The sequence below is a fragment of the Cottoperca gobio genome, chromosome 1 (assembly GCF_900634415.1).
Source record: "Cottoperca gobio chromosome 1, fCotGob3.1, whole genome shotgun sequence".
NCBI classification, from domain to species: domain Eukaryota; kingdom Metazoa; phylum Chordata; class Actinopteri; order Perciformes; family Bovichtidae; genus Cottoperca; species Cottoperca gobio.
Window position 1 is genome coordinate 11,580,390 of NC_041355.1, and position 13,122 is coordinate 11,593,511.

The window sequence follows — 13,122 nt, forward strand, 5'->3', positions numbered from 1 at the left end:
GCTAGCTGTCATCTAAACTGTGGGCCGTGCAGTATCTCCTATAAATATTACTGTTTTCATAGTTAGCAGAGTGCTCTCGCTGACGCTAACCCACAACTGAACCAGTGAAGTCAGTGCCCTTGCTCCTCTCTCACTGCATATACTACTTCATGGCCTGGTTTTCTACAGTCAGCAGCCCACAGCAACTGGTGAGTTTTCTCTGCCGCTGTCGCTATGTTTAGCTCTCCTGGCTCTATCACCTGTATGGCTCCTCTTCAACCAGAGGACGGCCATGACCTTTGCCTCTCTTGCCTTGGCCTCGAGCATCAGAGGGAGGGCCTCTCGTGCATGAATTGCACCTTAATGCCTCGTGCATTGAGGGCTGCTAGTCTGGCCGAGGTGGAGCTGATGTGTGTTGCTGAACTCCCCTCTGAGCAGTTGACTACAGCCCAACCTACCCATTCTAGGCGTCGGGGCGCAGAGACTGCGGGTGCTCCAACAAAGAAAAAAGGCTAAGTCTGACAAGCTGTCTTCTGGGATGGACCTGCTAATTGCTGAGCTGGCCCAGATGAAGTCACTTCTCTTGGCTCTCAATTGTGGTGCTGGTACGGATAATGCTGCTGCACCCAATCCACCCATGGCTGATTTGGTTCCAGAGGATGATATTGTGTCAGTGGCAGCTTCAGCCACTCACTTTAAAGACTACGATGAGGAGGAGCCCTCCCGTGCCTCTGGGCCTGTCTCCTGTTCCTCAGCTCGTTGCTCTTCAGAGGGGGCAGAAGACGCATGGGGGCATGGCACTGGCTTGTCTGCAGCTGAATGTACGGCAGTCAGAATCTACACCTGCTAGTGCTTTTTTCAGGGGCACTCCGGCACCCACAACTTTTTCCGTTCCTTCCTCTGATGATTTTCTGAGGGATTTGCATGTGTGCGCTCGGGCTCTCTCCCGTCTTACATCTGATGGCCGAACCCTGGCAGCCATGTAGGATGTGGCAAAATTTGGCCTTGACCACATGCCAGCTATTGAGCAAAACATCGCTTCCCTCATAGTTTCCCCCGATGAATGCCAGGTGCCCTCCACCACAATGTCGGGTCACTGATGCCCTGCTTTCTAAGGCTTATGATACAGCAGCGTGCATGGGCCGTATCGGCAAATGCCTCTCTAAACCCTAGGGGTACAAGCTTCAGTTCCGACGCCGGCCCCCAAGCTTCAGCCGGGTCAAAATGACCATCATAAGCGATCTGGTAAATGCCTTAGCCCTGAACCAGCCCTATCCATCATCCTGGCCAAGGGTGCAATTGAGCATGTGGATCCCCTCTCACAGCCCAGGGGGTTCTACTCAACCTATTTTCTTGTAAAAACAGAAAGGCAGCGAAGTTCGACTAATCCTGGATCTGAGGAGACTCAACAAGTTCCTGAAAGTCTTGCCATTTTAGCTGTTGAGCACAGCAGACGTTCTTTATGCTGTTGCCAGGGAAGAATGGTTCACGTCTGTCGACCTGAAGGAATCTTATTTTCATGTTCCTATTGTGCGTCATCACAGGCAGTTGCTTCGTTTTGCCTTCCAAGGCCTTCATTTTCAGATCCTGGTGCTTCTATTTGGACTGTGCGTCTCCCCATGGGTGATCACCAGTTGCGTCGCGGCAGGGTCTCAAGGTGAATTTGGAGAAGAGTTTTCTGAACTCCTCTAAGAGCCTAACCTTCATTGGTGTGGCTCTGGACACAGTCACTATGAGGGCCTGTCCTTCACCTCCACGCATGAATATAATCTTTCAACTTCTTCCCCTTTTCCGAGGAGGCAGGTCCTTGACCTACATTCTGTTTCTCCGCCTCTTAAACCCTTGGGCTTATTGTCAGTGCGCCCCCTGCAGAGATGGCTAAACGGCCTCTATTTAGATGTCAAGTACCACAGACACAAGAAGATCAGGATGTCACATCAGTGCCTCTTTGCTCTATTCCAATGGAGGGAGAGGACGTATCTGCCAAGAGGCGTGCCTGTGGGCTCTGTTCCTTTCCGAAGAGAGACTGTTAGCACAGGATGCCAACCTCACTGGATGGGGTACGGTGTGACAGAACAGGACAGCTCAGGAGTAGTGGTCTGCTCACGACTGTACAGAGCACATCAATGTGATAAAGCTACAGGCTGTGCACCTAGCACTCAACCACTTCCTGAGAGGGAGGCATTTGCTTGTAAGGTCGGACAGCACCACAACTGTTTTTCATATAAACCATCAAGGGGGCAGCAAATCTGCAAGGTTGATAGAGGTGTCCCAGGCTATTCTGACGCGGGAAGCCCCTTATCTGACCAGCCTACGGACAATGTATCTACCAGGATTGCGGAACCATGTTGCGGACTTCCTCTCCCGTCACAAGCCTCCACCAGGGGATTGGCAGCTTCATCCAGAGGTGGTGCACAGTGTCTGGGTGCTCTTCGGCAGGGCCACTGTCCCCTATGGTTCTCCTTGGTGGAGAAGACCAGCCCTCTGGGTCAAGATGTTCTGGCTCAGACTTGGCCAGAGGGTCTTCTCTACGCCTTTTCACCCCTTCCTCTGATCTTACCAACACTTCTCAGAGTGCTTCGATAGGGCCACATGCTTCCTCTGGTGGACCCCTTCTGGCCAGCCAGGCTTAGGTTCTCCCTGCTGCACAGACTCTGCTGCGTGACGCCCTGGCATCTCCCCAGCAGGAAGGAACTCTCATCACAGCTGGAGGGTCGGATTTTGCCAGCCTTCAGATGTGGATTTGGCCGGTGGAGGGCCCAACCCGTTGCTGAGTGCATAGAGCCGATGACTATTCTGAATGCTAGAGCACTGTCTACTCATCTGCAGTACAAGAACAGGTGAAAGCTGTTTTCTGGCTGGTGCACACATTGAAAAAAGGACCCAGTAAATTGCTCTATGCCTACTATTCTTGAGTTTCTGGAGTTCCTCCTAGACGGTGGCCGGTCTCCTTTTATCATCAGGGTGTCCCCCCCGAGCGCCTCAAGGGCTCCTATATGGGACCTGCCCCTGGTCTTGGACGCCCTATACTTGCCTCCTTTTAAACCCTTGGGATAGACAAGAGTTGAGGTGGCAAAAACTTATTTTTTCCTTGCCATCACTTCGGCAAAGTGTGGAGGCAAACTACAGGCCTTTTCTGTGCGAGCCCTTAGAGCTTATACCGGGACTATTGCGAGCATATGATTATCTGAACAACTCTTCATCTGTTACGGTGGTCCTAGTAAGGGCTGTGCTCTCTCAAAGCAGTGCCTGTCCCACTGGATTGTAGATGTAATTTCCCATGCATACAGGGTGAATGACTGTTCTCTGCCACCCAGAGTAAAGTGCCACTCTACCAGGATTGTCTCCACATCATTGGCAATGGGGTCATCCGAGGTCACACATGACTTTGTTGATATAAATACTCAACCAGCACATGCACGAGACGGAAGATATTCAGTGTTAAGCACTGCCTCTGGCAGGCATCAAGGATTCATAGAACCTTAGTTACATCTGTAACTTTCGTTCAGTCAGGTAATAAGACCTCATGCAGCTATAATGACTCCCCTGCAGTGATGGTGGAAGTCAAGATAAGTTCTATTTACATCCTCTGTAATTATTCAATTCATTCTCAGAGTCAACTTTCACCGTGAGGTGAATGTTTGCCACAATATAAACTGACTCTCTACTATACTGTTTTAGTCAGAATTGAAAAAAACATATACTATACTGCTGTTGAACACGCATCATATATTATTCTTATTATCAAGAAATCCTATGAAAAGACCGAAGCAGACAATGTGTTAGCAGCCCTGAAATATTATCCAGACAGACAGATTTGAGTGACACATTTATTGCCAACAGTATATAATACCAAAATAATAAATTAAATAAATTGTCCTCTACAGCAATATTCTGTTCTATAAAGCTTGCAATAGTAGTAATCACAGTTCATTATAATCCTTTGGTGTAATATGCATCTCTTTAAAACTCAAAAGTTATTATGACTGCAATTATTTTATTTTTCATCGGATGATGTTGCATTACAGCAAACCTTGAGCCAAACGTTGAACCTGTTTTCTTGCTGGATCCCTGTGTGTTGGCATCCAGCTACGTCACTAAACTGTCCACATTCAAATGAATGTGCAGGCTTTTTTCATGCAGGGCTTAAGTCAATCTGAATGAGGATTTACTACGTCTCTCAATACTTCAACTTCAGTGTCTTGTCTGTGGCTCACAGCACCGAGCCCATTTGTTCTACTGAGGAGCAGCATCTTTAAAAATGACTCATAAGTTTGTAGTTGCTCAGTAATTTACAAAAACAGATGGGTACTGGCTAAGTTTTTAGGAAACACTACTCAAACAGTAGTGAAAGAGCATTTGTTAGTGACTATTTTCAGCTGTGGATTAACACACATTAGGTGGCCTTGTGAATATTGACGGCAGCAAGACGGATATTTTGAGATGGACTAGAAATAAATTCTTATTTCAACCAGCTGCAACAGTGTGGCTATACAGTATGTTTTTAAGATTTAACAATAGAGGTCTATGACACAGAGAAATAAACTATACCAGGCTTTGGCTACAAAGACAACACTTTTGTTTTGATCATTTCATGGGATTTACTGGCTATGAGGAAAAATATAGAATATCACCCACCAATTAAGTAACAGGGAGGCTGAGAAAAAGATAGAAAGATGGAGATGCCGTTATAGAATTAGCAGCAAAACAGTGTTGGCAGGAGAAAACATATAGTCAGGGGAATATAACATATAAGGGACAGTAACCAACAGTGTGTATCATGATAGTATTATTGGAGTCTTTGAGAAATCTTCTAATACAGAGTTCTATATTGAATAATCTGTCACCTTGCTGCTTATATAAGGACCAGAATGGCAGCAAAAAATCACTAGTTTATTGAAGAAGGTCTTGGGTGTTTCATTAAGTGCACTTTAGTCTGGTCAAGAATCCTCTATCTGCTTATTGCACTTATAATGAGACGCACTATGGATCTCTACTGTCTTATTGAAGCAGCCTCCGCTCTCTAAATGAAATGATATGGTCTCTTCATCAGAGGCAAATAAACTGACCGAGACAGAGAGCACACACATACACATGACCACACCATAGCAATACACGCAAATATGCACAAGGAAGAAGAAAACACAGGATTGAGGCAGGGTCCATCTATCCCCGGGGTCTTCATTACCTCATTGAAGCCATTTATTCCACTGAGGTTATATCTCCAGCTCTGGACTTAATTTAGCAGCAAAGTGACATGTCCCTCACTGCAGCAAATGGAAGGGTCTTTACAGCCGGGACCACCACCACTACACAGTGCATGTAGACCTACAGTATGTGTCATGTACAATATGTCACAAGAGTCCATGTCGGATACCACAGGACTCCAGTCTGTTTTCTCTTTTCTAAAGGGTACCATATCTCCCTCTGATACAATGTGTTACACCTATTTATCTGAAGCAGAGCAGTCTATAAAAAGTCTGTTGCACGCTCTCTTCAGCCTCAGCCGATAATGTATTTTCACAGGTTTCTTTCACTGGCCTTTCTGAAAAGCTGGAACATAATACTGGAGTCATTCCAAGATCTGGGGCAAAATCTGAGCATTTAACAGCTACAGCTCTCTTGAGGTTTTGATAGCATGCCTATGGCGCCTAGGACTCCTGAGAATATTTGTAATGAAAGACCAACTATCCATTTTGTTTTATAATTCTCCTTAATTACCTGAGGCCTCCCACAGGCCCAGGACCTCTGAGGTCCCCCACAAGGTGTCCTTACACCTGTAGCTGCACTGCCTGCAAGCAAGCCCTCTGTGCCAGGCCATGTCATTTTGTTTTATTGATTCTATTTATTTATTTAATTGATCCTATGACATGACACCCCTTCTGTCTGCTGGTCACCAACCAAACTACATCCAGAAAACATCTGCTCTGACTTGGAGCCCAATTCTTTATAGGTAAACAGAGACACATATTACGTGTAAGGCTACGACATGATTCTGGATTTAGCTACAAATTCGTGGAGCTATATAAAAACAAAAAGCAATTAAAACCATTCAGATTTTAATGTGTTAAGAATTTTTATATAGATCTTTATCCCCCACTAGCGTTAAACTTTAGCATTAAATATATTTTCTTCTTTTACTTTTCTTTACTATGTGTTCACTTTGTACATGTTATGTAATTGTAACATGTCTTTAGAGAGTGAAATCAAGGGCCTGTCTCTTGAAGAGGATTTGCTGGTAAACACCCTTGAAAATTTAAGATGTCTTTTATTATGAGAAATAGGCTAAAGGATAAAAGAAACATTGTGGCGCTGTGTAATCACATCTTCTCTGATTCTGGCAGACAACTACATTGTTTTCCTACTCAGCGAACCTGGTTTGTACTCTCCTCTCCATTGGGGGAGCCAAGCATACAAGGCAACATTATAATGGCTTCATTAAAGGTGTGACAAGTAATGTGACTGGCTGAGCATTAATTATTTATAATTACCACATCTTTCTATTTATATTCCACTTCAACAAGCGATTTTGTGCACAGCTTGATGTCTTTGAACAGAAATAGCTAAATGTGTTCTCTTATTGACCTTGTGCATGTGACTAATGCTGATTTATGTGAAGGTTTAAAAAACAAAAAGTGTAAATATCAAAAAACAACTCATAACAAAATAGTGAAGAGACAGACTGTCCAACGCTGTAAACGTAAAAAGTACGAAGACTACCAAGAATGGGTAGCAAAGGGAGTAAATCAGTTGAAAGGCCACAGGGGCCCATTGTTAATCTCATGCTTTCAAAATATGGCTCTGATAGTTTAAAACATTTACAAGAATGGTGTGATGAATGTGGTTTCCCGGCAGGAGGGTCGTTAAGTACGGCACAGATACGGAAACTTGGCATGATTTCCAATGCTATTTCACACTCATTTACATCAACACTGTGATTATTGTACTGTAAATGCTCTTATTCTGTCTAATTTTGAACAAATGTTTATGTTTTTGCTGTGAAGCACTTTGGGCTGCAATTATTGTATGAAAGGTGCTATACAAATAAAGTTTGTTATTATTATTATTATCAAAATAGTTGCCGATTAATTTTCTGATCATTTCAGCTCTCCATCAAACCAGAACCTGGAACATTTACTTCAAGATCCAATCCCACCTTATGCTTCACAAACAAATCTCCATACACGTCCTCTGTTTCTCTGTTCCTCATCTTCCAATTTACCCCCCTGAGAGGTTTGCTCTACCTTTCAGCCTTTACCTCTGTCTCACTGATCGCCTGTTCCTCTGCTTCGTTAGAGAGAAAAAGAAAAAGTCCCTGACAGCTGCCACTCTTCCCCACTGAGCTTGTGTTGTTCCTTCATGTTGAAGTCTGGATACGTGGAGGGGCAATTTTCACCTCACCTCGGCTGATGTCTGCCCTCAAAACCCACTCCTAAGTCTCAAGTCACGGCTAATTAATTGACAAGTTTCCACCACTGAGAGTCAAACAAGACAGATTCATTGACACTTGGAACGGGTCAGCAAACACAACCACTGGGGATGTCAAATAGCTGCCACCTGCTAATAGTGCTACAAAAAGGTTGTGAAATATCAACAAGGCAAAATCTGATTGTAACATAGTTTTTGTGGCGGTCAAATTTATACATGTGCCGTATGATGGTTTATGCCACACACACAGCTGTACAGAGAGTAAAGTCATAGCCACACACACCTTTTAGTCAGTGAGGAAGACTTTCAGCATGAGATAATAAGTCATAAAGCTCGCAATTTGTAACACAGAAGTTATAAAGATTGCTATCGGAATTGGCCAAGAAAAATTGCAATTGGTGCATCTCTAAATAAAAGCAATAACTTCACCTTTAACAAGTATTATTATTGCATTATCTGTTTACACAAATGAATTACTCATCAACAAGACCTGAACCTGTCAAGATTTCCTCCTCATTAAAGTAAAAGTAAATATTTTCTGTTCTTCTTCTTCCTTTCATCATGTCCCTCTCCCTCTTTGAAAGCATACTTATCATCTCATCATCCCCTCTAAGCAAAGCCATCTGCATGACATGATTTCTTTTGAGTCCTGATGTCTGTTTCTTGCCATTTGAGGACAGTATTATCAAATATTACTCAATCTCGTCAGCTATCAAACTCTCCATCTGTACCTCTCATCTCCGCACCTCAACCCTTTTCTCAGCCAGTAGATCTTGTCTTTTTGTACTATCAGTCTCTTCCAACTGTCTAAAATATTATATGAAAAAATAAAAATAATCTAAACTGAGTCTGTCAGTGGAAGAGCTTCAAAAGGCCTCCCTTTGGCATGACATGAAAAAAGTGACAGTTTCTGATTACATTTCTGGATATGCCAGCCCAGACATTCTGATCGTGTTATTAGTGAACATATACAGGGTGAACGACAGCTCTGCAGCTCTAGTTTCTGCATCATTGAAAAATAAAATGACTTATATAGCAATACAGTTGGTATTGTGTTCAGTTTAAGCAGAGCCTGCACGAACAGATAACTGGTTGAATGCCTGCTGACTTCAGTAAAAGGACGGCACACAGAGAAGCTGAGCAACGTGGGTAGAGGCGGCATCACAGCATTGGGCCCCCTTTTCTCTATTCTTAGCTCTTCCTCCTTCTCTCACAGTCACACATGACTAGGTATAGAAGAGGAGAGGTAGAAAAGGCATCTTGAGTTTATGTCTCTAACAAAAACGGGATGGCATTTATACTCAATTTTACATTTATTAAATACGGTTTGTCTGGACTTTCTTTTTTTTTAACAGCCATTTAAATATTGGGGGAATTTAACGTTAAATCTGTAAACCATCTGTTCGAATTCAAAATGCACAATGTGCAACAGGCTGCAGCAGGGGGGCACACACAACGTGCACTGTCCATGTGACCCACTGCGTGCCCTGTTGCCCTCATTAAACTAGGCTATTATTGCTGATTGGTTGATCCAACACCAGTCAAGAGGCAGGTTAAAAACAGAGGAATTTATAATATAAAAAATTCACAAATTGTTAGTACAGGTAAACGTGCCCTTCGCCTATAGAGAGGCATGTCACCGCCTTTAATAAGGCTACATTAGTTTTAGCGGCAAAAACGTTAATATGATATCCTTATTTTTTTAGAGTGTGTTACGTGGATCATTTGTTGAGTAATAGAGGCTTTTCTGAGACATTGTGTAACTACTTTGCACTTACTTCTCTCCCTCCCTCCCTCCCTCCCTCCCTCCTCTCTCTCTCTCTCTCTCTGGCTCTGAGTAAACAATAAACACCAGGGCTGCTCAGCACCTGTAATCCTTCAACGACTCAATCAACATTTGTAAAGCTGGTCACATGAGGCTTGCAATCCAAAACTGAGGCAGCCGGCTGTCTAAGAGTCCCGGCATCAACACCTCGACGCCCATATATTCACGCCACTTCACTGCCGCCACTCTGTTCACGGTCCACCGATCAAAACGGGGACCGTGCTGCCCGTCTGACAAGAGAGCCGACACTCGGATCCAGTAATCCCCTCTACTCAACCCACACTCCAAAAACATGCTGCATCACGACGCTGCAACAACACGCCCCTCCTGGGCCCTGTTGCTTACGCACTCAGAGCTACATCTGTCTACAAAGCTGCCTCCTTCATCCACTGTCAGTGAAGCTCCCTCTGGATTTACCGCCTGCGCCTGGATCTTTGCCTGTCTGTCTCTTTTTGTCTGCCACGCCTTAACCCCTTGCATGCTCTGTCATGTTTTCTCCCCCCTTTTTTTTTAGATGTAAAAATCTGCCCTAGAAACTCAGTTCACATGCAGCCATTTCAAGCCTGCAGTGTCAGCCAACACCCAACTGTCGAGCGTAGGCTGAAGTTTAGATTGAAATATTGTGGTGAGGAATTCGGGAGCTGCAGAGTGCAGTGTCTGTGCAGCATATGTGAGTAAGGAGTAATGCAGTGAGTCTGTTCAGTGTTGAAGCTGTTGTGTTGTGAAGGAGGGACATAACCAGCTGTCACACACCTCCTCGAAGTCACGCTTCAACAAAAAGGCGCATCATAATTAGATAGTTACATCAGATCAGAGTCTTTGAATGCAAATGTGGGAAAGCTCAGTTTTGATTTTTGAGCATTAACTAGTCTCACCCAAAGAAAAAAACAGTCCAGCCAAGAATCTAATCCGCGATGCCACCAAGAGACAAATCCTGGACTTGTTCCATTGGCAGCAGTCGGACACTGTGACAGAACGATGGATTTTGATAATTTTCTGTTGCAAAATTGTTCACAATGAAAATGACTAGTCTAAAGGCTAATTCAGTGCACATTAATGTCATGTGTGAACTCTCCTCTTGAGCTGATTTCGCCTAATTTCCTCTCTTGTACTCTTTGTCACATTGTCTCTTCAACAAGTCTTTCCATTATCTTCATGCATTCTCCCCCCCCCCAACACACTTTTAAATGTGCCTTTTTTCAGTCAAACACCTGAGTGGCTGCTGAAAGGAGCACAAACTCAGCAATAAAATAGGCTCCAGCTTCCCCATTCTTCTGCTTTATACGGTTACTATTGTCTAGTTTCCCCTTGTGAAGCAGCGCAACGCGTCGTTTTGATGGGCTTATTGAATTCTGTTGCCTAGTTATCCGTTATCTCAACACTGAGCTCCCTCACAAAGCGGTGCAAGAAATGTTTTGAGACTTTTAGAAAAAAAAAGACAATTTGTCCTTTCTTCTTTTGCACTATGGATGTTCTTCATCCTTCTCTTTCCTGTCCTGTTTGCCTTGCTCAAAATCAAGAATTGAATCAGTAGCTTCTACAAATGCAAAAGATTTGTCCACCGTACTTGCCGTGAATTTTTACAAACTTTGAAATAACAACTATTAACTAACATCATTCCCATACACATGTATTTTTTTGTTTAGAAACAATTTCTAGAATACATGATTATGAAGGGATGTACAGGCTCACTGTCACAACATTGTATAGCTCAGTGAACTCCCCGGTGAACTGCTTTTTTTCTATATATGAAAAATAAAGCCCAGTGAATACCTAATTTGACCAAAACAAACCATAAGGTAGATCCTTGAGGCTATTATCTCAAGAAGCACCAGATGTGTCTTCAACAATTACAAAATACTGCATGATTTCATATCCAACATGAAACATCTGTAGTTGTGTTTGAACCAATTATTTCCACCTGCTCTGATGTTTTACATGACCTGTAATTCTCACGAGGACAATTTCAGCGGTTAAATTAGGGTCGAATTAACGGACAACGCAGGAAACAAAACGCTCACAACTGTTGGATACTTTGAATTTTTTAGATTCTACGATACATTTAGGACTAGAGCTGCAATGATTAGTTGATTAAGCGATTGGTCTATTGTCAGAAAAATATTAGGCAATTTTTTATTTTCGATTATCAGGCAGAAATGCTACCAATTTGAAGATGTCACCATGGACTCTGGACAACTGTGAAAGCCATTGCTCACTACCGTCTGACGTTTTATAGACTAAATTGATAAAATAGTCAAAGAAAATGTCTATGGATTCTCGTTAGATATACGCTTGTTTTTTTCGTTTTGTTAAATGTAGGCTATCATTAAAGGAGAACTGCAAAATACATTTTGTGAGCACATTCTTGTGCTATATGTATACTGTAAAATAAGGAAAATATATACCATCTCATCTTGGGCGCCTGACACCCCTCTCAATCAAAGTAGTGAACGCCACGCTTCAGTTCACCTTGGCCGTTAAAGGGAAGACAAAATGCCAAAGACCTCTGTGGGAACGAATATTCGCTGTAGATTACTTTCGAAGCTCGGGAGCCAAAAAGATTGTTTTCAGGACAGTCCTAATAGATTAATCAATAATGGTAATAATAATAATAATCAATAATGTAATAATAATAATAATAATAATAATAATAATAATAATAATAATAATAATAATAATAATAATAATAATAATAATAATAATAATAGCCCAAGTTAGAAGTTCAAATTAAATTCACCTCAGGAAATATATAGCGAGTGGAATTTTGGGGGGAAAAGTTTCAGGAAATGCTGACAGACACACAAATACAATCCAATTACTGGAATCACTGGCCTACCTTGAACATTGCCAGCCCGGATCTCCTCTCTACTCTTCAGAACTGGCATGATGGAGTGATCTGGGATTCGACTCCTCCTCTCATAGCCTCGGATGAAGGGATGGTAGACAGATGAAGTCACGAGGAGTGTGTGCTTTCGGGTTGAGTGGGGGCGGAGGTGGGCGATGCTGGGGGCGTTATCAGTGTGGGGAAGTGGCGGGGGTGACTGTTTTTAAAGTGTAATAATATGTACAAAGGACACTTTATTGCTTGGAAACTAGGATTTTTACATATCAAGAGGACAAGACTTTAAAAGTTGACCATCAGCTCAAAATGGCAACGTGTGTGTGAACTCAATAAACTAAACAATGATATATGGTGAGTGATGAAGGGACGCAGTTTCATTCGTCTCTCTCCATCCAACTCGTTCCCCTTCCTCCAACGCTCGTGATGCAGCTCGCCAAGGTCTCCTCCCAGAAGTCTGCAAGCGTGTGAACACAGTTGCCTTGGAGATGAGCAGCAGTGGGTGTGTACGTACTCCTCTTCTTCTTCTTCCCTTCCTTCTTCTTCTTCTTTTTCTTAGGCTTTCTTGCCTTCGCTTTGCTTTAGCCAGTCATGATGATGATCAGTTTTCCGACCCGCTCAACACTCTTCTCTCTTTCTCAGTCTGAAAGAGAGAAGAGAAGGACAGAGTCAGATGGCGGAGAGCGGCTGTGGATGGATGTGTTGTTGGTAAAGGCTGAATGCCACTGTGTGTACAAGTCAATTGCCTCCGAGGTCAAGGCTTAGCTCAGTCAAGCCGCAGTGTCTACATGCCCCCTTTCACTGCAATCTCAATGTGTTGAACATTGTTGCCTAGTAATATTACTGTGCTTTTTTCTTCATTTGAGATGCTCACAGCGCTTCTGTTTTATCCTCGTTCTAATCCAGGGTTTCTTAAAGTCTTGAGATTTTTGCTATACTGTTCAAGTCAAGATATCCCTTCTTTACTATCTTGTTATAGTGAGGTACTTGTTGCAATTCAAGGTTAAATAACTGCTTTGCGGCTTAGATGTCTTTTTATATGATTGCTGCA

At 43.0% G+C, this 13,122-nt stretch overlaps 1 protein-coding gene across 8 annotated transcripts in view; it reads right to left on the reverse strand.

The window, feature by feature from the left end:
• Positions 1–13,122, reverse strand: part of grin2bb (glutamate receptor, ionotropic, N-methyl D-aspartate 2B, genome duplicate b) — a 116,709-nt gene that overhangs the window by 95,756 nt on the left and 7,831 nt on the right. For all 8 annotated transcript variants that reach the window (XM_029429580.1, XM_029429574.1, XM_029429556.1 and 5 more), the window contains one exon: positions 12,069–12,714. In XM_029429580.1, the coding sequence (XP_029285440.1) occupies positions 12,069–12,077 (9 nt within the window). In that variant the 5' untranslated portion in view covers positions 12,078–12,714. The remainder of the gene's footprint in view (positions 1–12,068; positions 12,715–13,122) is intronic.